Source organism: Lynx rufus, unplaced genomic scaffold (assembly GCF_022079265.1).
Source record: "Lynx rufus isolate CCGP_SWC_20201006 ecotype Redwood Valley unplaced genomic scaffold, mLynRuf1.p SCAF_21, whole genome shotgun sequence".
Taxonomy (NCBI): Eukaryota; Metazoa; Chordata; class Mammalia; order Carnivora; family Felidae; genus Lynx; species Lynx rufus.
In genome coordinates, this window is record NW_025814836.1 from 26402077 (window position 1) to 26425449 (window position 23373).

Below are 23373 nucleotides of genomic sequence, written 5' to 3' on the forward strand. Positions count from 1 at the left end.
TGTGTCGCAGCGCTCAGCAGCTGTGTGAGCGTGCGTGTGCGTGTGCGTGGTGTGGAAGTGTGTGTGCATACGTGTACGGTCTATATCTGCACGTATACACAGATACAAAACATCGTATACGGAACATACACACGTGCATACATGCCCCGGATGGGATTGAACTGAACTGATTACCCAGAGACTGAAAGCATCTTTTAGTGACTGCCTTAAAACTTAAAACAGATTTGGGGCGCCTGGGGGGCTCGGTCGGTTGAGCATCTGACCTCGGCTCGGGTCACGATCTCGCGGTCCGTGGGTTCGAGCCCCACGTCGGGCTCTGTGCCGACGGCTCGGAGCCCGGAGCCTGCTTCGGATTCCGTGTCTCCCTCTCTCTCTGCCCCTCCCCCACTCACACTTTGTCTCACTCTGTTTCTCAAAAATAAATACATGTAAAAAAAAAATTTTTTTTAACTCAAAACAGATTTGCAAATATATCGGCATAACTACGCTGAGTGTCTTCAAACAGTTCTATAAATCTTCAGTGGTTGAGACACACCCGCAGCAATCCTGATAACACTCTTATTTCCGGAGCTGGGCCCTTTTTCTCAACCCTGTGCCCAGATGAGCACCAGCGGGGCGCCCCATGAGAAGGACCCCACAGTTTGAGTCTGCGGGTTTGAATGGAGGAGGGGGCCCGAAACCCCGGGGTCTGGCCGTGTACCGACAACAAGCGGTCACCTTGAACTTGCGCAGGGCGTCCTGGTGAGTTAGTCCGGCCATCGATTCTCCGTTGAGCTCCAGAATTTCATCCCCTGTTGGGAGAGGGAGAAATCACAGTAGAGACGCGTGTGGCCCATGGGGGGCAGGCGTGTATGCAGCCCGTGGGGAAGCCTTCCTCGCCCGGGACTCTCCCCGCGGAGGCAGGCGGGCCCCAGCTCTCTGAGGCCCCTCCAGGGTCCTCGGCTGGCACACAGGCCTGGCCTGACCCGTCCGGCCTGCCCGCTGGCTTTGCCCGCCTCCCCCCTGCCTCCCTGACCCTCCCGCCAGGTGTTCCCACGGCTCATTTCCTGATGCAACACCGCCCACCTTTCTCAGGATGTTGTCTGCCTTCGGGGCCCTTCTCCCACCTTGTTCACCTGCCTCTCTCAGTCTTGCGGTCCTGCCGGCTTAATTTCCCATGTGTCCTCACGGCACCTGTGTCCACCACTAACCATCACAGCTCGGCCCCGTGGGTGGGTGGTGACCAGTGACCCGGGGAAGACTCTCCCCTCCGGGCAGGTCGCTCCCCGGCCAGGGGATTTGTCTGATCAGACGGTGTGTCCCCAGGGCCAGTTCTGGGGAGGGGGGGCCTGCCCGGTGCTCAGGACACGTGAGAAGGAGGTGATGCTTCCAGAACGCAACATAGCCCCGTTTTGCAGAAGAGGAAAGTGAACCCAGAGCCGTCCCAAGCCACCCGGTGAAGAGAATTAGGAAGCCGGCCCTTTCACCGCGAGCCGCTCCCTCACAAATATGCCTAATAGGCCCATTTTTTTCTGTATCCTGAAGTCCATCTTTATGGGGATGGAAAACCAATGTCTCCCCTTTACTGAATGTGCTCAACAAACGGGGAGCGTTTGTTCTGCATTCAGGGCTGCGCTGGACACGTTGGACGCCCTGCTCGTCACGCAGCCGTGCGGTCTGGTTGTTAGTAGGTGCATCTGCGGTCACCTCACTATGGTCCCCTCGCAGACAATCCAACCCTCTTCCCCGGTTGTTCGAAAGGTGGTTCTGCCTTTGCCTCTGAGAGTCGGAGGCTCCACTGCGATGCCCCCGGGTGCTTCCTCACCCTGAAATGCCGTGCCTTAAAATGATTCCGGAAAATTCTTAGCCACTGTCTCATTGCCCTTTCGTTCCCCTCTTTCACGCTGTTCTTTCTTTCTAGAACGCGTCTCCCCTGTGGGCCTTCTCGCCCACCCTCCCTGTTTCTCTAACACTCCTATTCTTCCCCACGGCTCCGTGCAGCCCGCCGGACCACTTCCAGCTCCCGACTCCCCTTGGGGCTGTGCTGTGTCTGCTGTCGACACGTCCACTGAGTTGACAATTTCAATCACGTGCCTTTTGTACAAGTTGCTTTTTTCACCACGTTCCGTTCTTTCCTTGTTGTTCATATGCCCTCTTTTGCCTTTTCAAAGCTCTCTTTAAACACAGTGATTCTAAACAAATACAAAAATTCTAATGCAAAGGGGTAGGTGTATTTACAGCATTATCTACAAGAGCCAGATTGTGGAAATGGCCCAAGTGTCCACTGATAGATGAATGGATAAAGAAGATGTGGTGTATATACGATGGAATATTATTCAGCCATAAAAAAAAAAAACCACGAAATCTTGCCATTTGCAACGACCTGGATGGAGCTGGAGTGTATAATGCTAAGCGACATAAATCAATCGGAGAAAGACAGGTACAGAACCATATGATTTCGCTCACGTGCGGAATTTAAGAAACAAAACAAAGAAAGAAAGAAAAAAGAGACAGGCCAAGAAACAGACTCGTAACCGTAGAGAACACACTGTTGGTCACCAGAAGGGAGGGGGGTGGGGGCGGGAGAAACGGGAGACAGGGACTAAGGAGGACACTTGTCGTGACGAGCACAGGGTGACGTATAGAAGTGCTGAATCACTGTATTGCACACCTGAAACTAATATAACACTGTAAGTATTATATGCACTGAATTAAAATGAATAATATATTCATGCACATATAATAATATATTATATGCACTGAATTAAAATGAATAAATGCACTGAAATTAAAATGAAAACTTAATTAAAAATTGCATAATACAAAAACATAGTAATTCTACAGTGTCTTTTAGACTGCTCTGTGATCTCAGGGTTTTGAGGGCTAGTACTCGGGTCAGTTATTCCTGCCAACGCTCATCAACAGGGGATATTTCCTAATGTCCTGTGTGCTCTTTGTGTCGAACTCCCTTTTCCGGGAGCCAGTGTTTCTCTGGGGTTTTCCCAGAGAACCCCAAGAGGCAGTCCAGAGCTTTCACTGCTTCGGGACAAGTGTTAACATTAGGTTCTCGGCTTGGAGCGTCCTGCACTCGGTAGAGACTATAAATGTGGCCAGAACACTCCCACACGACACGGGTCCTTCTTTTCCTGTGGGAGATGTCTTTTCCTCACACCCAAGAGCCACAGGCAAAGGTAGGTTTGCTCACTGCTTCCCTGGGGCCCGATGGCCTTCCAAGAGGGCAGCTCGCGAGGCTTCCCACGGACCCACGGCCATGTCCCCTGTCCCATGTGGGCAACTAAGTCTGGGTCCCCGGCCCTTCAGCCCTTTGGGCACCAGTTCCACGGGCCATCACACCCTCAACTCCTAAGACTGCCGTACTTAGATTTAAAGTTTCCATGTGCCACGTTACCCAGCACGTCTACGTGTCGAAAATCAAGGGCGGAAGTGGGCTGGGGACAGGATTCAGATCAGCGTCACCTGTGAGGTTGCCAGAATTGGACCAAAAATGAAAGAATCAGTCCTCGCACTTCCGACAGTCCAAGCTGAGTGGAAACGGACAAGTTTTAAAAATAACTAAAATATAACTATTATGTCGGAAGGAAGAATACACAGAGGACGTATTTCAGAAATGGTCACCCTTCCTCCCCTCCTCATGGGCAAGAGATTGAGTGATTGGTTACGGAGGGTGGAGCCTAAGTGATCGCTGGGTGTGCCATCGGTTACAGGCTGGGTGTGCAACGTAATGATTTGACAATTACATACATTACGAAATGTTCAGCAGGGTGAGTGGACTCACCCTCTGTCATCACCCAAGGTTATTACGATATCATCAACTACATTCCCTAAGCTATACTTTCATCCCACGACTTCTTTCTTTTGTGACTGGAAGCGTGTCGTCTTCCCCATCACCTAATCCGTCCGTCTGACCTAATCCCGCCCCTCTGACGGCCACCACTTTGTTCTCTGTGTTTACGAGCCAGTGTCTATTTTTGTTGCTATTGTGAATCACGTGGCATTTTGTCTGGCTTCTTTCGCTTAGCATAACACCCTCTGGATGCATCCACGCTGTCACCAATGGCAAGATTTCATTCTTTTTGGCTGAGTAACAGCCCACTGTAGACATACACCACACCTTTGTTATCCGTTCGTCTATCGATGGACTCTTGAGTTGCTCCCATAACTTGGCCGTTGTAAGTAGTGCTGCAACACACAGGGTGCTTATATCTCTTTGAATCCATGTTTTCATTTTCTTTGCGTAACTACTCAGAAGTAGAGCTGCTGGATCACAGGGTGCTTCTCTTTTTAGTTTTTTGAGGAACCTCCGCACTGTTTCCCATAGCGGCTGCACCAGGTTGCATCCGCAACCACAGCGCACGAGGGTTCCTTTCTCTCCACATCCTCACCAACACTTGTTTCTTGAGAAACGACCATTCTCGGTGACGTGAAGGGCTGAACTTCCCTCGTGAGCCCCGACAGAACTACTCTTTGGACAGTCCTGGTCCTCATTGGGCCATATCTGGTGGGAAGCGATTAAACTAAATCTTACACAACCGTTTCTTTCGCAAGCAGAATACAAATAAAACGTCATTAGCCTTGATCTGTGCTCCAAACTTTTGTTGCAGCTGGATGTACCCCCCATCCAATGGCAGATTCTAGAACTTTACTTTGAAGGAGTGACAAACGGTGATTTTGTTAGTCATTAGAGGCTAGAATCAAGGACTGCGGTAGATTAGCTGAACGTCTTTCCCACCGAATTTTTATGATTGGTATTAACGAAAAGGGGAGGGGAGAAAAAGAAGGTTGACAGGGCAGGTTTGCATTCTGGAAAGAAAACAAGACACAGCACACTGTTTCCTGCCACCTCCACTCAACTCCCTCACTTTTTGTTTAAGTAAAGAGAAGTCCAAAACATAACCAAACAAAATATAGCACATTCTCAAGATTCTGATGCCCCGTTTCTCCCTTTGTCTCGTTGATCCCTTTTCTTTCCCCGCCTCTTGATTTAGCTACTCCCCCCTAGAGCCTGCCTCCGCCCTCCTCTCTTCCCTCCCTCCTTCATCGGCCCTATAACTCAAGTGTTTTCCAAGCGTCCACAACCCCCAGTCTACACCCAGCCCTCCTCCCTCCCTGGGCTGGAGACAGCGACACCGCCTGCTGGACAGCGCCACCTGGTGGCCGCCCAGAGCCAAGCCTCTGCCTTGGCCTTTTTCCTCCTCGGTATGTCCTGCTCCAGGTTAAGTTCACTAAGACCAGGAACACTTTCTCGGACCCAGGGAGGCTGTCTCATCTGCACCTGCCTCCTCCCAGGAAGACAGGCTCAGGCAAGACCCTTAAGAGCTGGAGTCTGGCCCTTAGGACAGCCGCTCAAAGGGCTTCACAGCCTCTGGGCTCTTGCTGGCCCGTCTCATCCTGCCTTCTGCTTCCCGAATCACCTGAGAACCCTGGTCATAGCTGGTCCCTCCCAAATTATAAAAACCTTCAAAGGTTCCCCACTGCCTCCCCGACAAAATCCGGAAGCGTAAGCGTGCATGAGGTTGGGGTCGGCAAACTTTTTCTACGAAGGGCCAGGTACCGTGAGCTCGGCCGGCCGCGCGCCCTCTGCTCAACTAGGCAACGTTGCACAACTACGCAACACGGCTGTCGTGAACACAAAAGCAGCTTCAGACAACAGAATGAGCCGCGAGCATGGCTGGGTCCTCGTAGAGCTCGTCTCTGGACCCTGAAATTTGCATCTCATTCGGTTCTCTCTCGCCACAAAGACTTGCAAATTCCTCTGACTTTGCTCAGCCACTTAGAAATATGGGATCCAGCACGTACGCTTTTAGGGATGCACCCAAAAGATACAAAACGACAGAACCGAAGGGGCACACGCACCCCAGTGTTTACAGCAGCGCTATCAACAACAGCCAAATTATGGAGAGACCCCAAGGGTCCACCAACTGATGAACGGATAAAGAAGATGCGGTCTGTGTACGCAACGGAATATTACTCGGCCGTCAAAAAGAATGAAACCTTGCCACTTGCCACGATGTGGATGAAGCCAGAGAGGAGTATTACGCTAAGTGAAATCAATCGCTCCGAGAAAGACCAATGCCAATTGATCTCGCTCACGCGTGGAATTTCAGCAACAAAACAGATGAAAATACGGGAAGGGGGGAAGGAGAAGAGAGGGCAACAAACCGTAAGAGACTCCTGAAGACAGAGAACAAACTGAGGGCTGCTGGAGGGGGGTGAGGGGGGGGGACGGGACAGACGGGGGATGGGCATCGAGGAGGGCACCCGTTGGGATGAGCACCGGGTGTCGTGTGTAAGCGACGAGTCACTGGGGTCTACTGCTGAAGCCAGCACGATACTGCGCGTTAACTCAGTAGAATTTAACTTTAAAGAAAGAAAAGACACGCGAGAACCAGTCTCTATTTGTGAGCAGGATGAAAATGGGCCGCGGGCCTGACGTCCCCGGAGTTTGCTATCCCTGCCCTAACCAAGGTGGGTCCTTACCGGTGGCTAGGCTCCCAGCGCGACTCACAGAAACTGTCCCGACAGGGAGGGTGGGGACACCGAGGTCACCTCTCTTAAGCATCCCGCGGGCCCCCCCAGTGTCTGGCCTCGCCCGCCCCTGAATTTTGACCCCTAGTTGAAGCTTGGGAGTGTCCCCGGGCCAAGCCTGTTGGCCAATACTCCCAGCATGATGGAGGGGCCCTCAGGAGGCAGCTCTGACCCCCGGGGATGGCCAGGGGCCTGTCCCAGACGGGAGAGCGGGCGGGCCATGAGTTCCTCAGAGGAGGGATCATATCTGATCAGCCTGTTTCTGGAGCCGAGAACACAGAGGGCTTACAGAGGACGTTCATCAGACGCATTAGAAGCACAGGGCCTGTCGCCCCGTGACTGTGAGTCGGGAGGGCAGGAAAGAAGGGAGAGGGTGGCGGGGACACCAGCAATGGAGGTGGGGGGGGCCTTGGACAGGAAGGGAGGGGAGGCGGACACCTCGGCCTTGTGTCCCAGGCTGGCTACGGGACCTGGGCCGTGGGCAGACACACCCAGCACCATGCCGGTCACGACGGAACCGTCGGGGACGTGTGCCGCGGACCCCAGAATCCACGCCGGCCGAATTCCGCAGGCTGAAGACACAGGCTGCCCTGCGCTGTCTTCTGTGGGCCAGTGACCCCTCAGATGTCACCCGGCGAGAGACGAGAAACCTACCTTCTTGCAGCCGTCCGTCCGCTGCCGCCGCTCCCCCCGCAAAGATGGTTTTGACGTAAATTCCGATGGGGCCGTAAATGCTGTCCCTTCCCCCGACGATGCTGAAGCCCAGGCCCTGGGGGGAAGAAGAGGAGACTGGCATTAGGGACGTTCCAGGCCGAGCGCCTGCCCCAACCCCCAACCCCCAACCCTCAACGAAGGAGCCGGGGAGGAGAAAGGCGCCTTTGGTGTCAGATGCCTCGGGACCTCACAGGGGAATGGGGAAAGCCATGACCTCCAGGCCGGACCGGACCGGGTGGGGCCTGGGCTCTCACACAGAGTCGTGTCCCGACACAGAACTTGTGCCATGGCCGGAGAATCCCAGACGGGGCCGAGCCCGGGGTCTGCCTGTCTGGCTGGCATCTCGGGGCACATCACCTCCCGTCTCCGAGCCCTCGCTTAGCCCCTTGTACGATAATGCTCATAACCTCACTCACAGGATTGTGTTAGAAAATCCAGTGAGGGGCGCCTGGGGGGCTCCGTCGGTTGAGCGTCCGACTCCGGCTCGGGTCACGATCTCGCGGCGCGTGGGTTCGAGCCCCGCGTCGGGCTCTGTGCCGACAGCTCGGAGCCTGGGGCCTCCTTCCCATTCTGTGTCTCCCTGTCTCTCTGCCCCACCCCCGCTCACGTTCTGTCTCTCTCGTTCTCACAAGTAAACAAACACTTTAAAAATCTAAAAAAAAAAAAAAGAAGGAGGAGGAGGAGGAGGAGGAGGAGGCGGCCTGGGGGTCAAGAAGTGTTGGGTCACTGTCCGAGTTCCACGGCCAATGAACCAGGCGCCCCCGGGGAAGTCCTGGGGCTTCCCAAGCCCTCAGTGTCCTCAGCCAGAAAACGGAGATGCTAACAGGGCTTTCGTGAGCATCAGAGGAGACATTGCTTGCAAAGCCCTCGGCCCAGCGCCTGGCCTTGTGGTAGCTGCCTTCTTGCCTGATTCGATTTTGACTCTTCCTCAAGCACTTAGGGATCCTTCTGACTCTGCCTCGTCCTCCTCCTGAACTCCCCCCACCCCCGACCCCACTCCAGGTTGCCACCCGCGACACGCGGCCTTCCTTCCGTGGCTGGGTCGTGTGGGTGGACGGCGGGAGGCCCGCCCTGCCTCTGAACCCACCGCCCTGCCCTGCACGCGGGCCTCCCGCACCGAGTGGCCCGCCTCGCTCGGTCCCCGGGCCCCCGCGGCCCGGCTCGGTCCGCCCAGAGACACGGAACGTGGATTTAGCGAATGTGCCTCTTACAGACCCCGAGATACGTTAAACCGTCTTCGGTGCTCTTTGCGCTCTTCCGGGCAGGGCCGACAATTGAAAAGCCAACCGTGTCTTAAATACCTTCCACCGAAATCCAGGCAGGGGTGCGGGGTGGAAAGCACTGTGATTTACTAGCCAGAAAGTCGGGCCGTTAGGCGAGAAGTCAGCACCGGAGAGGATTTCTCCTTTGTAGGGACAGGACCGGTCGGGTCAGCATCTTGTGCTTCGTCTTACTCACCGGTCTGCTGTGCTCCCGGGAGCGGGAGGGGGTGAGGGCCGGGGAGGAAAGACCCAGCGTGAGGAGACCCCCTCCTCTGACCAGAGCGGAAGTAGCAACAGCCCTTTCCCCCCAGGCCACGTGCCAAAGTTATATTAGGTGGGTTTGAAAAAAAAAACAAAAACAAAATCAAAAACAAACCATCTGATTTACTTGGGCTCGTCTGGGAACTTTGCAGCAACTGCCCGCGTCTATTCCGGAATGTTCTGGAAGCAACGCAAAAGACATTCGGGATGCCCCCACCCCCACCCCCCACCTCTGCCTCGTCCCTCCCTTCAGGATTTCTCAGTTGTGGGGCAGAAATCGGCATGAATATATCCACCTGGGGGACACACGTGGCCTGGACGTGTCCTCCCCAAACTTCTAAGACTGCAGCCGTTGGGAGGTGAGCAAGTCGTATTGGTGGTGCCCTCGGGATGGATGAGGGGCCCTTATAAAGGAGAGAGGGGGCCCTTATAAAGGCCCCTTATAAAGGGGCCCAGAGCGCTCCCTCGGCCCCCCGCCATGTGCCCTGTGCAGACACAGAGAGAAGGCCCCGTCCACGAACCAGGAAGCCGGTCCTCCACACACAGCAAATCTGCGGGCACCTTCATCTTGGACTCTCCAGCCTCCGTAACCACGAGAATGTGCTATTTAAGCCACCTCGTCTGGGTTTTTATTACAGAGGCCTGAACCGACAAAGACACAACGTCAATGATTTGAATTTAACCGTCAGGTAAAACTAACTTCTAAATAGTTTGTGGTGTTTACTTATTTTTGAGAGAGAGAGAGAGAGAGATCACGAGTGGGGAGGGGCAGAGACAAGGAGACACAGAATCCGAAGCAGGCTCCAGGCTCCGAGCTGTCGGCACAGAGCCCGACGCGGGGCTCGAACCCCTGAACAATGGGATCATGACCCGAGCCGAGGTCCGACGCTCAACCGACTGAGCCACCCTAGAACTAACTTCTAAAAACATCACCCCAAATCCAAGCTGGCGAGCAGTTGCCCTGCGGTGGCCCACACAGGGTCCCCCCCAGCCCCCCACGGGTTCATCTCGACTCTCACACCCGCAGCCAGAACCCCCATCCCTATCTGCCTCCTTCCCTGGACGGGACGGCTCGTCAGGAGCCGGTGTCCATCCGGCAGCTTCTGTTGGCAATGGCCCTCGCTCACCTTGGCCTGGCCCTTCATCAGCACGATGTTGGAGATGACGGAAGCCTGGAGGCCCCCCGAGGGCTGTGCCAGCTGAGCTGTGCTGAGCGACCGGGTGGGTCTCGAGCTGCCCTGTGGGAAGGAAGGGGGTGGGGAGGCGTGAGCCGGGGGAACAGCAGCACCCACCTCAGGGGGCAGGGGGGACCCCAACCCTCTCTCCGGGGGGCCCACGGCACCAGCCCCGAACTTGGTCGACGAGGCACGGTGGGAGTCTGGGGGGGCGGGGGGCTGCCTTCAGTGGTCCGGGGCTTTCAGCCTTCTCCCTGCAGCTGGAAGCTATAGAAGGCTTGTCCACACAGCAGGTGCAGACTACACGACAGACCACAGCAGCCGAGAACGACGCGTCCTAGAACCGGGGTCTCCAAGAATGCCCTCCCCAGACTGTGTCCAATTCAAGACACGCGTACCGAGCACCCCCTTTGGGCCCGGCATGGGGTGGTGGGCAAGGAACCTGAAGATTTTAAAATGCGAGGCATAAATCCCCGGGGAGGCAGACAAGCGACTTGCATAAGAGAAGCTGAGTGTGCCAAGGAGACGTGCACCCCGCATGCTTCGGGAAGTCTCCCCCGCCCCCCACGGTAGGGGGGTATACAGCCCGGACCATCCATCACAGCTTAGATTCTGGGGCCCTGCCGCCTGGGTTCCTTTCCTGGCTGGTGACCTTGAGGAAGCAACTCAACCACTCTGTGCCTGTTGCCTCTTCTGTAAAATCACCTGAGCCGACACGGTGCTGGGGTCAGAGGCGCCGGGTGGTCCTGGGGGCAGCCTGAGTCCCTGCCGTGCAGGGCCCGGGGTTCGGGGACACAGCAGGAGGGGACGGACACTGCTGGGCTCCCGGCCCGCACCCCGCGCCCGACGTGGGAAGGACGCGCGGTGTGGGGCCCACGGGGCTTGGCTCGAATTCCGCCCGGTCCCTTAGCTTCTGAGACGTGTGAACTCAGGCAGCCCCTCGCCTTGGCCAGCCGCCAAGTTTCGTCGGCGTAAAACGGGGCCGACGCTACCTTGGTTTCTAAGCCTGTGTTATGAATTAGAGGCACAGGGTGCAAGGCAGGTCCCGACACCACGGGGCTAAGAGCGCGGGTGTTGGCGTCCTGGAGGTCTGACCCTGAGCCCCCGGGCTGCCCGCCCTGGTCGATGCCCCCTGGCACGCGTGCCCTAACCTGTCCCGGGATGGCTCCTCACCCACCCCCTGGAGCCCCGGTGCAGAGGGAGCAAAGGGCCCACAGAAGGCCTCAGCTTCCGCTCACGTGGCTCATCAGCTCCCAGCAGCACAGACGGGCAGTGGCCGCAAGGGCCGGCTCGCGGGACGCTCCGCGGTCACCGTTCCCGGTGAGGGTCTTTCTGTGCCCGGAGCTGCCCGCTCCCACCAGCCAGCCCCTCTCCTCGGCAGTGCCGGGACAGGGACGGGACCCCACCGGCTGGCCTCCACAGCCACGGCCAAGCCCGGGCCCCTCCCGCGTCCCCTTCCCCGGCTCCCTCCCTCGGTTCTTACCGCAGACTTTCCCGCTGGGCAGTCCAGCTGCTGAGAGAGGGACTTCCGGCTGCCACACAGGGGGTAAGGCTGCCTGTCCGTGCAGGCCGCAGAGCTCTTTATCGTGTGAAAGTCGATCTCCCCTGTGCAGTAGGGATTAACACCTAAACCCCGGGGAGGAGGAAAGGAAGAAGCCGTCTGTGCTCTCAAAGCACAAAGGTCAGCGGAGAACACCCTTGGGTCCACCCCAAAGCCTTGGCCTCTCCAGCCCCACCCCAGCCCCACCGACAGGGCGGCCCCAAGGCCCTTCTCGATCCCCCTGTGAGTTCAGATCAGCACGGACGCAGGCCCCCAGGTCGGGACAGAGCGGGTGCCCCGAAGCACGGGCTGGTCTGAAAATGACTAGTGGGCGCGCTCCAGCCACAAGGACATCGATGAAGGTCAGCATCTCAAGTCGATGGGGAGGTGGGGGGTGCTGAACGCAGTCAGACAGACATACAGCCATCGATTGAGTTCGTGGACAATGCGGTTACGAGAGCCAATGCAAAGGCCAAAATAACTTTTGAAAGGGAAACTACATATTGTGGTGCTTGTATAATAACATGAGTTTGTAATTAACGGCTGAGTTGAAATACGGAATGGAAAAATCAGCGGGGAGGCAGACTAAGGGTAGGTAATTCCACTTTTCCGGGGGAGGTCGAGGGGGAGGGCGACTTGGAAAATGCCGTCTCAAATATTCATTAATTAATGACACCCAAATGATTAGCTAATTGATCTTGTGTTAAGGAAACCAGGGTGCAGCTGGAAATTGAACACATCTCCCAAATCACTGCAAAACTCGAACACACACCCCGAGCAAGAGGCAGGGAACAAGGAAGTGACGAGTGACCAAATAACAAAGCGTAGAAAGCAGGTAAGTGAACGCAAACGTTATCCGTGAAACCGGCACCGATGGCGGGACATCTCTCTCTAAAAACGTTGCCCCCGTTTGTTTTCGAGATCTTACCGCGTATTATTTGCAGGACATAAAACAAACGAACAGTGAAATGAAAGGCAGGCAGAGACTGGTCACCCATAAGCGGTGCTGGAACCAAGCAGCCACTTAAAATAGCATTTGTCTCTGGGCCCCTCGGTGGCTCAGCGGGTTAAGCGTCTGACTCTTGATTTCAGCTCAGGTCATGATTCCAGGGTCTGTGGGATCGAGCCCCATGTCGGGCTCTGCCTGTGCTCACAGCATGGCACCTGCTTGGGGTTTTCTCTCTCCCTCCCTCTCTCTGTCCCTCCCCCTCTGGCACATGCCCTCTCTCTCAAAAGAAAGAAAAAAGAGAAAAAAGCTTTTATCTAGATTCTTGCTTCACGTCAAACAACAAACATTACTGATGGGTATAGTAGGCATTTTTTTTAAAAAAAAAAAGGCATATCGTTTAAAAATGAGAAGGAAATACAGCCCAATATTTAGTAGTGATTTCAATAGTTCTCTGGACGTGGAAGAAACTTTAACATGATTAGGAAGGAAAAAAATATATAGATGTGATTATCTTTTTTTTTAATTTTTTAACATTTATTCATTTTTGAGAGAGAGAGGGAGGGAGCATGAGCAGGGGAGGGGCAGAGAGAGAGGGAGACACAGAATCAGAAGCAGGCCCCAGGCTCTGAGCTGTCAGCACAGAGCCCGACGTGGGGGCTCGAACTCACGGACCGCGAGTTCATGACCTGAGCCAAAGTCGGGCTTAACTGACTGAGACTCCCAGGGGTCCCCCAGAGGCTCCTTATAAACTAACAATATTACTGATCACACCAATAAAAAAAAAAACAGGTAGACTCCCCAAAAGCAAATGAATGAACCAAGAGACGCTTAGAGTCGGCTGTGTGGAGGGACTCCTTCCACCTGCTCTTGGGGCCAGAGCACCGGGCAGGTCAGGTGCCAATTGAGGCGGAGGGAGGGGGAAGAAACACTCGGGAGCGTCTCCTCCGCCTCCAGTCCCCTGGTGGCACTCCTCCAGGACTGGGCTCCCCCAGCAACCTCAGGGCCAGGGGCAGGGAGCAAGCAGGGCTGGGCTCGTGGGCATGCGGCCTGTGAAGTCAGCCACGCAGACCCCCAAACGTAGAGGGAGCCTTGGCTTGATTTCTAACGCATCCATTTTGAAATTGTTAATATTTGAACAGGGGTCCCACGCTTCCATTTTGCACTGATCCCCACAAATTGTGTGGCCCTTCCCGGGTGAGAAGTGGGCTAGAAAGAAAGCAGAGGAAGCAGGAAAAATCTGCAGAAAAATACACATTTATAAATTTTAACACACTGTGGGCTGTGATTGAAGAAACAGGTGCTCGTACACATGACTGGAGTATCGGCTACTTAAAGCTGGCAGCACAGATCAAAATCTAAGGTGCGTTTTCCTTTCGAAACTCCGTTTCTAAGAAATTATTCTAGGGGGCGCCTGGGTGGCTCAGTCGGTTAGGCGGCCGCCTTCGGCTCAGGTCACGATCTCGCGGTCCGTGAGTTCGAGCTCCGCGTCGGGCTCTGTGCTGACAGCTCAGAGCCTGGAGCCTGTTTCGGATTCTGTGTCTCCCTCTCTCTGACCCTCCCCTGTTCATGCTCTGTCTCTCCCTGTCTCAGAAATAAATTTTAAAAAAGTAAAAAAAATTTAAAAAAATTTAAAAAAAAGAAATTATTCTAAAGGAGGCAACAAGCAAAAATGTATGATTAAAAACAGTGTAAGTAGCAGTCCAAAAATAGGAAATGAGCTTGGGGAACAACATTTTAGATGGTACATCCTGCGGCAGAATTATATGAGACAGAGTTTAAGGCACTTGCCCAAGGTCACATAGATAATGAGCTCTGGGAGCAAGTGTGAGCTCCAAACCCTACGCGCGTCCACTGCCCTCTGTGTTTCCCTCAGAAAATCATCACAGACGCAAACAAAATTTGAAGTGCAGACTCAGCAATGCTGATAATCTTAGTGGAAAACTGAGAATAACTTAGCTGTCTAACGGTAGGGAGTTAGTTACCTAGATCGGGTACACCCGTACAATGAAATACGAGGCACCCACTGAACATGGTGTGTAGGAAAGAATTTCCAGGGACTCGAAGCCACGTCATGCTGTGCGTGAGCACGCGTGTGCGTAGTCTATAGGCATACGCGGGCACAAAAGGGAAATAACGAAAATGTTAACATCGATTATCTCTAACGGCGGCGTTTGGTGTGGCTTTCGTTTCTTCATGCCCTTCTGCGTTCTTCAAACGTCCTCACTTTGGATTACGGCTCTTCCATTTATAGCAACCAAGAATCATGGCGGCCACCAGCCTCAACTCCCCTCTTGTGACAGATGAGGGGATGGAGGCCCCAGGAGAGCAAGTAGCCTTCCTGAAATCGAGGAGCCCATCAGAAGACAGAGTGGGAGGAAACCCTTTGTGTTTTATCCCCTATAATGGGTGTCCCCAACACGGCGCTGGAGTCCAACTAGAGGCAGAAGTGTCGAAACCATAGAGAGCTCCCCCCACCCCCGCCCCACCACCACCTCTGGCTGGCCAGGATGTGCACGCACGGTGACAGGTGGTCACAGAGAGGCAAGCCGACCGCAGCCGGGTTCACCCCAACCGGACTAGCAGAGACCCGCCCTTCTCCAGATCTCCCCGCGTCACTCATATTCCTGGTCCTCAGCGACAGCGAGGCTCCGCTCCTGAGGACAGTTCGATGACGCACTTACTGGTCGAGTTGCTGCGTGTCCTTTGGTGACAGGCTTTGGGAAGCTGGCAGTTACTACTTTGCGGTTCTACTCTCCCAGACTTTTCTCGAGAAGTAGTTGTGGAAGCTTCCTGCAAAACAGTTCCCACCGTTTATTCAGCGAGTTCGCCAGAACAGAAAAAGGTGCACAGAACACCGAGGTTTTGACACTGACCATATGGACGGGCTTGTGGGGTTGTCTGTCTCCCCCGGTAAATTACAGGATCTATGATGGCAGACGTATAGACTCATTGCCACCCATTCATCAATAGCTTCACCCATCACTTAATAAAAATTGAATGATAGATATACCACATAGGTACTGGACAAAGGCAACCGATGTCTAAACACCATGTCAGCCATTACGTGTCCTTTCTTTGTCAAGTGTTGGGGAAACAGGTGTGAACGAGCCAGACAGGACACGGATCCCAGGGCAGTGCTGTCCTCGTGAAGGAAAAACAATGGGGAATAAACAAATGAGAGTGACAGATCATTACAGAGAAGGGCAAAGGTGGTGGACGAGAGAACTCAAGAGAGACCCAAAAGGGGAGCCTAGAAGGTGGTTCCAGAGAAGAGCTCAGGTCAGATCCTGTCGAATCCCGTCCAATGAATGTTACAGGAATAGGTTTTTAAATATGGAACCATCCACGCATTCTTGAGAGTATTATGATTTTCCTATATTGCTGATTTCCATCTCCGAAGATTTAACTGAGGGCTTTTAAAATCAACATTCTCAAGTTAAATTCGGTTATGGCTCTTGCCATATTGGTCACAGTTTCCGTGCTCCTTTCTTATGCTAATAATTTGGAGACCCTCCCTTTGTGCTGAGTTTATAAGCAATATGTAAAACAGTACATCCTTGGACTCATTTCTCCGTCAGGGTGAATAATGAAACCGAAAACATAAGAGTCTGGGATTTTAGGGACAGAGAGATAGAGGTTGACAACGAGGTTAATGCTATTAATGATTTTACTTCCCTTCCTAAGTGTTTTTATATAACGTTATTACCCACAATGATCTTGACTTAATTCTTGAATTATGCTGGTTTCATTACTCGGTACCATAATTCTTGAGTGCGTGCTTGTGTGTCTGTGAGGGTGTGCTTTTTCTCAAGAAAGTTACACAGATGGAAAGCTCTCGGAATATTTGCGTGTCTGAGAATGTTATGTTGTGGTCATCACGCTTAAACGATCGGTTGAGTGTAGAATCTTCGGGTGTTTGTTATTAGATCTGGAAACCACAGTTGGTTCAAATGCTCCCTGGGATTTAGTGTGCCAGGGTGGACATCTGTTAGGGGCACCTGCCACCTCTCCTACCTGATGTGCCCGCCGTTCCTCGAAGCCAGCCCTGTCAGCGCCTGGCTAATGTCGCGTGTCCGGTGTGTGCGTGAACTTCCAGCACCTGGAGCATTTCCCAGGGTGGAAGGAACACCTACTGTTGCCTCTCGCTTTGGACCCAGCGACCCAGCCTCCCCTCCAGCCCCTGGCATCGTGAGCTGGCGGGCTCTGGGGATCTGCCTCACTCACTTTCCGGGTGTTTTCCTCCCACGTGGTCAGCGGCAGGCTAATGAGCCCTTCCCCCGATCCGGTGCCACCTGCGCTACGTCATCCAGAAAGTTCTCGGGGGTTCCAGAACACGGTGGGCCCCTTTCCGTGGCTTCCTGTTCTGACATGCATCTCTCCCTGTTTGTATGTATATTCTTTGAATTGGGGTACAAATTTCCAAGAGGTGGGGAAATTAATAAAATGTACTCTGCAGCCCTTTGGAGCCAGAAGTCCACTCCCGGCCTTTTTGATGTTTAAAATTGAATTCGGTTCTCACCCAAGTTGGATCCTGTAAGGGACCACCTACCAGTTCCCCGTTGTTTCTCGTACCCATCGGTGTTTAATGCCAGACCTCCTCTCCGGAGCTTTCTTTTTCAGCAGCAGGTGGTGCTATATGAACCCAAACAAAACTGCCTTCTGTAATGAGGCTCCCCTGAGAATTTTCCGAAGGAGGCAGAGCACCGCTTCTATGGAAGGTGGCTCGTGCATTCGAAGTTTTAAGACTCTATATTTCTAGGACTTAGCATAATGATCTGTTCTTTGAATCAATTGCTTCATGCGATAGAATGTTCTAAAGAATATTTCTTAATTACAAGAGTCCCTGAGGCTTCATCCTAATTCTAATATCGAGACTCCCTTCCTACATTATCCCCCCTTCTCCATGCTCCCCAGTGAGACTATGGAAGTAAATAATAAAATGTGACTTCAGTAGCTCTCTTGGCTTCGCTGAATGTAGAGAAGCCTAGTAAAACAGCCGATATGTCTCCTTGTCCAAAGTGAAGCCGTATTTGCAAAGTACCTTTGTAATGTGGGTTCCCCCACAAATTTCTAATAAAATGGAGATGAGTAAGTAAGTGAGGTATATACAAACACGAATCCTAATCGTCTTTAAAAATAATGTTTATATAGATTGGAAGAACAGGCGTTGTTAAAATGCTTATCCTCCCCAAAGCAACCTACATATTTAATGCATCCTTATCAAAATACCAACAGCATTCTTCACAGATCTAGAACAAACAAACCTAAAATTCGTATAGCACCAGAAAAAAACCCTGAATAGCCAAAGCAATCCTGAAAAAGAAAACTGAAGCTGGAGACCTCACAATCCCGGACTTCAGGCTGTATTACAAAGCTGTAATCATCAAGACAGTGTGGTCTTGGCATGAAAACAGACATAGAGACCAATGAAACAGAACAGAAAACCCAGAACGGGGTCCGCAACTATATGGTCAATTAATCTTTGACAAAGTAGGAAAGAGTATCCAACGGAAAAAAGAGTGTTTTCAGCAAATGGCGTTGGGGAAACGGGACGGCGGCATGCAGAAAAATGAGCCTGAATCGTTTTCTTACACCAGACACAAAAATCACCTGAAAATGGATGAAAGACCTAAATGTAAGGAAGCCATCAAAATCCTAGAGTCCTAGAGGAGAAACTCTGCCTCCCCCGACCAGAGCTGTCTCAGACGTAGGTGGCAGGCGGTCGGTCCCTTCCCTCTGCCACGGAGCCAGGCTCTGAACTAGCCGGAGGTTCTCACAACTTGCATCTACCCAGGCACCTGCCAAGCTCCCCGAAGTTGTGTGAACTTGACGTGTTTCTCTCTGACGCGGCTGTGGGAGTAGCTGACTCACTGGACGGCTACTGCGGGGAAGAATGGAAATGTGCTACCACGAACAGAAGGTGACGCCCAAGAGACAATTTTCTATCAGACGTGTGAACAAACCACCAACAACCAAAAACAGAAACGACACGGCCCCTGAAATTCCCCCAAGCAGAGGCAGTGCATAAGTCCTGCGGACTTTCTATCTCCTGGATACCAACAGGGATCCAACACTCATCCACACTCTGGGATTATTCCAAGGTTTTGTTCATTCTTTTTCATCTGTACAACTGTGAGCTTAGTGGTTTCTTGAACAGAAATGCACTGTGGGAGAGAGTGGGTAGAGCGTATTACCCTGGGCTTGTCATCTAATTGTTTGGACTCAGTTTCCCCCTTTGTAAGCCAAGGAGGTCAACTCAACAGCCTCCATAATCGCTTTCAGCTCCATGCTTCTGAACGCAACTGATGGCTATGTTTAAAGATCTAAAGGGCTACTGTCCTCTCAGAAATGATCACATGTTAGAAGGTCGCTCACAAGAACAAAATATCTTTCCTTGGCTCCCAGGGGCGCCTGCTCACTCTTGGGCAAGGATGTCCTGGGTGGAGTGGTTTCTCATCAAAGGAGTCTCTGTGGGATCCCCATGAACATTTGCTCAGTACGGCGCCCTTCCAACACACAGAACAGAGCCCTTTTGTTCCTGCTCCCAAGGTGGGCCTCCCCTTGGAGCTGAGGACTTGTCACTGAGGTCAGGGGCTAGCAGAGACATCTCAGACACATTTCCCCTCGTTCCTATCAGAGACGGCCGCATCGAGCAGCAGTTCTGTGGGTAGCGAGCCCATCGTTAGCTGGCCTACGGTCTCTACGTTGACCAGTCCCACTGGCGCCTGAGTGCGGAATGAGGTAGACTGGCAGCCACCCGTCTTTGAGGTATTTTTCCCAACAATGAAGATCAGCTGTGTAACTTCAAGAGTTAAGCAGCCAACCCTCAAATATGGAAATACCCCACGACCCCCAGAAAGTAAACCCAGGATGAATTTGCCGAGTTCGGGGCACTGTGTCCCATAAAGCGAGATTATTCTGGAGACGAAACTCCTCCCCGGGGGCTAGAGGGTCCGTTGCTCTCCTAGGGTCACTGATCTTGTCTGTAGATCCCTGATTGCTGGCAGAAGGTTCATGCTTCTGGAGTTTGCTGACTGCCTCCCACGTAAATATGAGCCTTTCCATTTTTTCTTTGAACTGAAACACCATAGTGGTTCCAGTCCAAGGCAACCGCAAAATATAACCCTACTGTCCTCCAGATCTGAGGCTTGCTTCCGGTGGTTGGGCTGATGACAATTCAGCAACAGGCTTTGATCTGTAAGTCACAAGGATGAGCAACTAGGCCTGGCACAGCAGTTCTGGGATGGTCGTGTGGGATGCTGAGGTCACACACCTCCTGACATGGAGAGGAAGGGTAGGAACCAAAAACCTAGGGGTCCTTCTCAAGCCCTCCTGTCCCTGTGACCTCAGTCACTTGTATTTCTACCTTTCCAAACACCCCAACATGCCCATTCTTGTTGGCTATGCCCCAGTTCAGAATACACCCCCTACACTGGAATATACAAAGCCCTAGGGACTAGAAAGGGTATTTTTGAAGAATATTTTTAACAAATGGGGGCATCTGAGTGGCTCGGTCAGTTAAGCATCTGACTCCCTCTCAGTTCAGGTCATGATCTACTGGGTTCGTGGGATTGAGCCCCATGGTGGGCTCTTCACTGATGGCACAGTCTGCTTAGGATTCTCTCTCTTCCTCTCTCTCTCTCTCCCCCCCTCCACCCCTCCAATGCTTTCTCTCTCTCTCTCTCTCTCTCTAGTCTATCTATCTCTATCTCAAAAAAAAACTTTAAAAATTTTTTAAAAAGAATATTTTTAACAAATAGCTCTGGGACAACTGGATATCTACATGAAAAAGAATGAAGCTGGACCCCTTTCTTACAACACACACAAAAATTAACTCCAAATGGACCTTAGACCTATGTATGAGCTGCAACTAAAAAACCTCTTAGAAGAAAACACAGATCCTTATGACCCTGGGTTAGGAAAACACTTCTTAGACATGAACCAAAAGTAAAAGTGACAAAAAAAAATGTAGAAAATGGGCTTCCTTGGAATTACAAAATTTGTGCTTCAAAAGATGCCGTCAAAGAAGTGAAAAGACAACCCACAGAATTGGAGGAAATATTTGCCACTCATACGTATGATAAGGGACTTGTATCAAGCATATATAAAGAACTCCTACAACTCAATAATAGAAAGACAAATAATTTCAATTGTTTAAGTGGAAAAAGGATCTGAATAGATATCTTCCCAAAGAAGTTACACAAGAAGCATCTGAAAAGATATTCAACATCATTACCCATCAAGAAAATGCAAATCAAAACCACAGTGAGGAGGCGCTGATTCAAGCTGGCAACTAGAAGGATCCTAAACTCACTTCCCCCAACAGACACGTGAATCTACTGCCACATGTGGACCAAAAACAAAAACCTAAAAACTGGCAGAGAGACCACTTTACATCAGACAAATGAGAGAGTGGGGGGGGCGGGGAGGGTAGGAAAGTCTGAGACACAGTCCCATAAACCCACTCATGAGGGGGTGACCCACAATCAGGAGGGGGCCCAAAACTTTGAGCTTCCCACTGAGGAGTGAAGAGCTTATACCCGCCACATCAGACACCCCAACTTTTAAGGCTCCTGAGAGATAAGCCTTCAAAACACCTGGCTTTGAAGAGCCCTGGGGTTCGTGTCCCCTGAACCCCCGGGGTTGTGGTGAGCTGAGGACCAGCTGCCATCAGGCTGGCGCACACCCATCGCCCCAAGGCCCAGACTTTACGCGAAAGACACTCATTTTTTTTATTTTAAAGCGTTGGTCTGAGGGCCAGGGGTTTGTGGGAGTCCAATCAGGGGACAGAACTGGTGGGCGCCCTCTTCCCACCCCATCTGCCGGCGGGCACTATTTTTCCTTCTTCTTTCGCTCTTTTCTCTTTTCTTTTCCTTCTTTTTTCTTCTCCGTTTTCCCTTTGCGGCATGTGTCACCTCTGTGCTCCCTCTGTGCAGAGAGAGAGGGAGAGACAGAGAACCCCAAACAGGCTCCACGCTGTCAGCATAGAGCCCGACATGGGGCTTGAACTCACGAAACCTTGAGATCATGACCTGAGCCTAAACCTGGATGCTTAACCGACCGAGCCACCCAGGCGCCCCAAAAGTACGTTTTAATTGGGCGAATTGTATGGTGTGTGAGGTATATCTTAATAAAACCATTTTCAAAGGACTGTTCATTTATTCATTCGTAATATCCCTGCCCTCCACGGCTCCTCCTGCCGGCGTGATGTTGGAAACATGCAAACGCTATTCATGAGGCTGACTGGATGTCTGGTGGGTCTGCCTCTGACAGGGTCAAGGTCAAATGTGAGCTCCCCGGCGCCTCGTCCTTGCCCCCAGTGAGCCACACTCCCTGCCGTGGACCCGCTGCATCCTGTCCCATCTTGCTCCTGCTTATCCTTGCTCCTGGTCCCTTTTCAAGAGTAAGTTTAGGCGTCACGCCTCCGTAGTGACGTCTCCATGCAAAACAGCTGCCTCCAGGGCAAATCCAGAACTCTCTCTGCGAAGCAGACCCAAGGAAGTCTTCAAAGCGGGAAGGCACTGAGGTGGTTGTCGGCCATTGTTTTAACGCCTGGTAGGACAGCCCTTCATCACATGCCTGTTTCACATGATAACACTATGTTGTCTAGTTAACAAGTGATGCCTCCCTGCTAGCTGTGTAAGAGCTCTCCTAAATTTAAAAACTTTTCCCCCCCAAAAATTTGAATATTCTTCTCCCCAAACAGAGTTTATATTTCCTGTCACTTAATAGAAATGCCCTTCCGTAGAGTGTTGTCGTATCAGGTCTAGTGGGATGGTCCAAAGAATTAAATGAACTAATGTAAGCAAAGCACCTGCATCGGTGACCACCAAGCACCCCAATGTTCCAAACAGTCACCGAGTAGTGCCAATCTGTTTCCCAGATAGTCCTCCGTTCACATCCTCCTCTTCAGAGACTGGAAATACGCTACGGGAAATAACTGGAAAAAATGCACGAATGTGCGTAGAGATATGTCCACCTCAATGTCGGTGGGAGAAGGCGATGGTGAGGTGGCACCTAGGGTGTTTTGGCAGTAACCGGTCACTTTGATCCTTCTGCTAAAAACAAGTCAGAGTTGGAGGGGATGGGAAACAGCAAATACCGGTGAAAATAGCAAAGGAGTGAAAACACCCAGGGGCCACACAGTGAACAGAGGCTGCCCCTCAAGTTTCCTGGCAGGTAAGCAGCCCAGAAGCCGGCTGAGGCCCTGCGATCATTTTACGAACCGGCTGAACTTGAACTTCACCTTCTAGAGCTTTATGGGATATCGGGAGCAGAAGGGAAGTCCCGGCTTCTTCTCAAGATGTGAAGCTTAATAGGACACAGAGGGAGCTTCCCCCCTCCACACACACACATATTTACATCCTCAGTTAAAATGTAAACCGGAGATAAGTCCGTGCCCCCCTCGGGAACTGCACGAAAACTGCCGGCCTGGAAATGGCCGTGAACGAAAGAGGGGGAAGCCTTCCTCATTTGCTGGTGATTAACAATTACCAGACGGCCCTCGCAAGAGTTGGCAGCCCGAACTCGTACCACATGTGTGTCTTGAAAGAAACCTCTAGACCAGAATTTAGTTTAAAATGGTTCCAGGCTGGTGGTGCCCCGGCCACCTGGCAGGAACAAAATCGAAACTTCTCTGGAAGAATGAGCTTTAACTTAAGTCACAAAGATTCCCACCGAGACACGAACAAGATGTATAAGCTCTCAGAGAAAAAGGTAAAAAAGGTTAAAAATAAAAATAAAATAAAATAAAATTACATATATATACATATATACATATATATATATCTATATATACCTGTATACCTATATATACATATATATATATATATAGGCAAATGGATGAATGAATGCATAACTAACTAACTAATACATACATACATAAAACACATACTAGAATAGGGGCACCTGGGTGGCTCAGTCGGTTAAGCATCTGACTTCCGCTCA

The 23373-nt window shown here is 52.0% G+C and overlaps 1 protein-coding gene across 1 annotated transcript in view; it reads right to left on the minus strand.

Annotated features, from left to right (window-relative positions):
* IL16 (interleukin 16) overlaps positions 1-23373 on the minus strand; it is a 90681-nt gene that overhangs the window by 27863 nt on the left and 39445 nt on the right. Inside the window, exons 3-7 of the mRNA XM_047086736.1 lie at positions 15108-15216; positions 11421-11563; positions 9890-10000; positions 7180-7294; positions 718-791 (exon numbers count right to left, since the gene is read on the minus strand). Coding sequence (XP_046942692.1) covers positions 718-791; positions 7180-7294; positions 9890-10000; positions 11421-11563; positions 15108-15216 — 552 coding nt within the window. The remainder of the gene's footprint in view (positions 1-717; positions 792-7179; positions 7295-9889; positions 10001-11420; positions 11564-15107; positions 15217-23373) is intronic.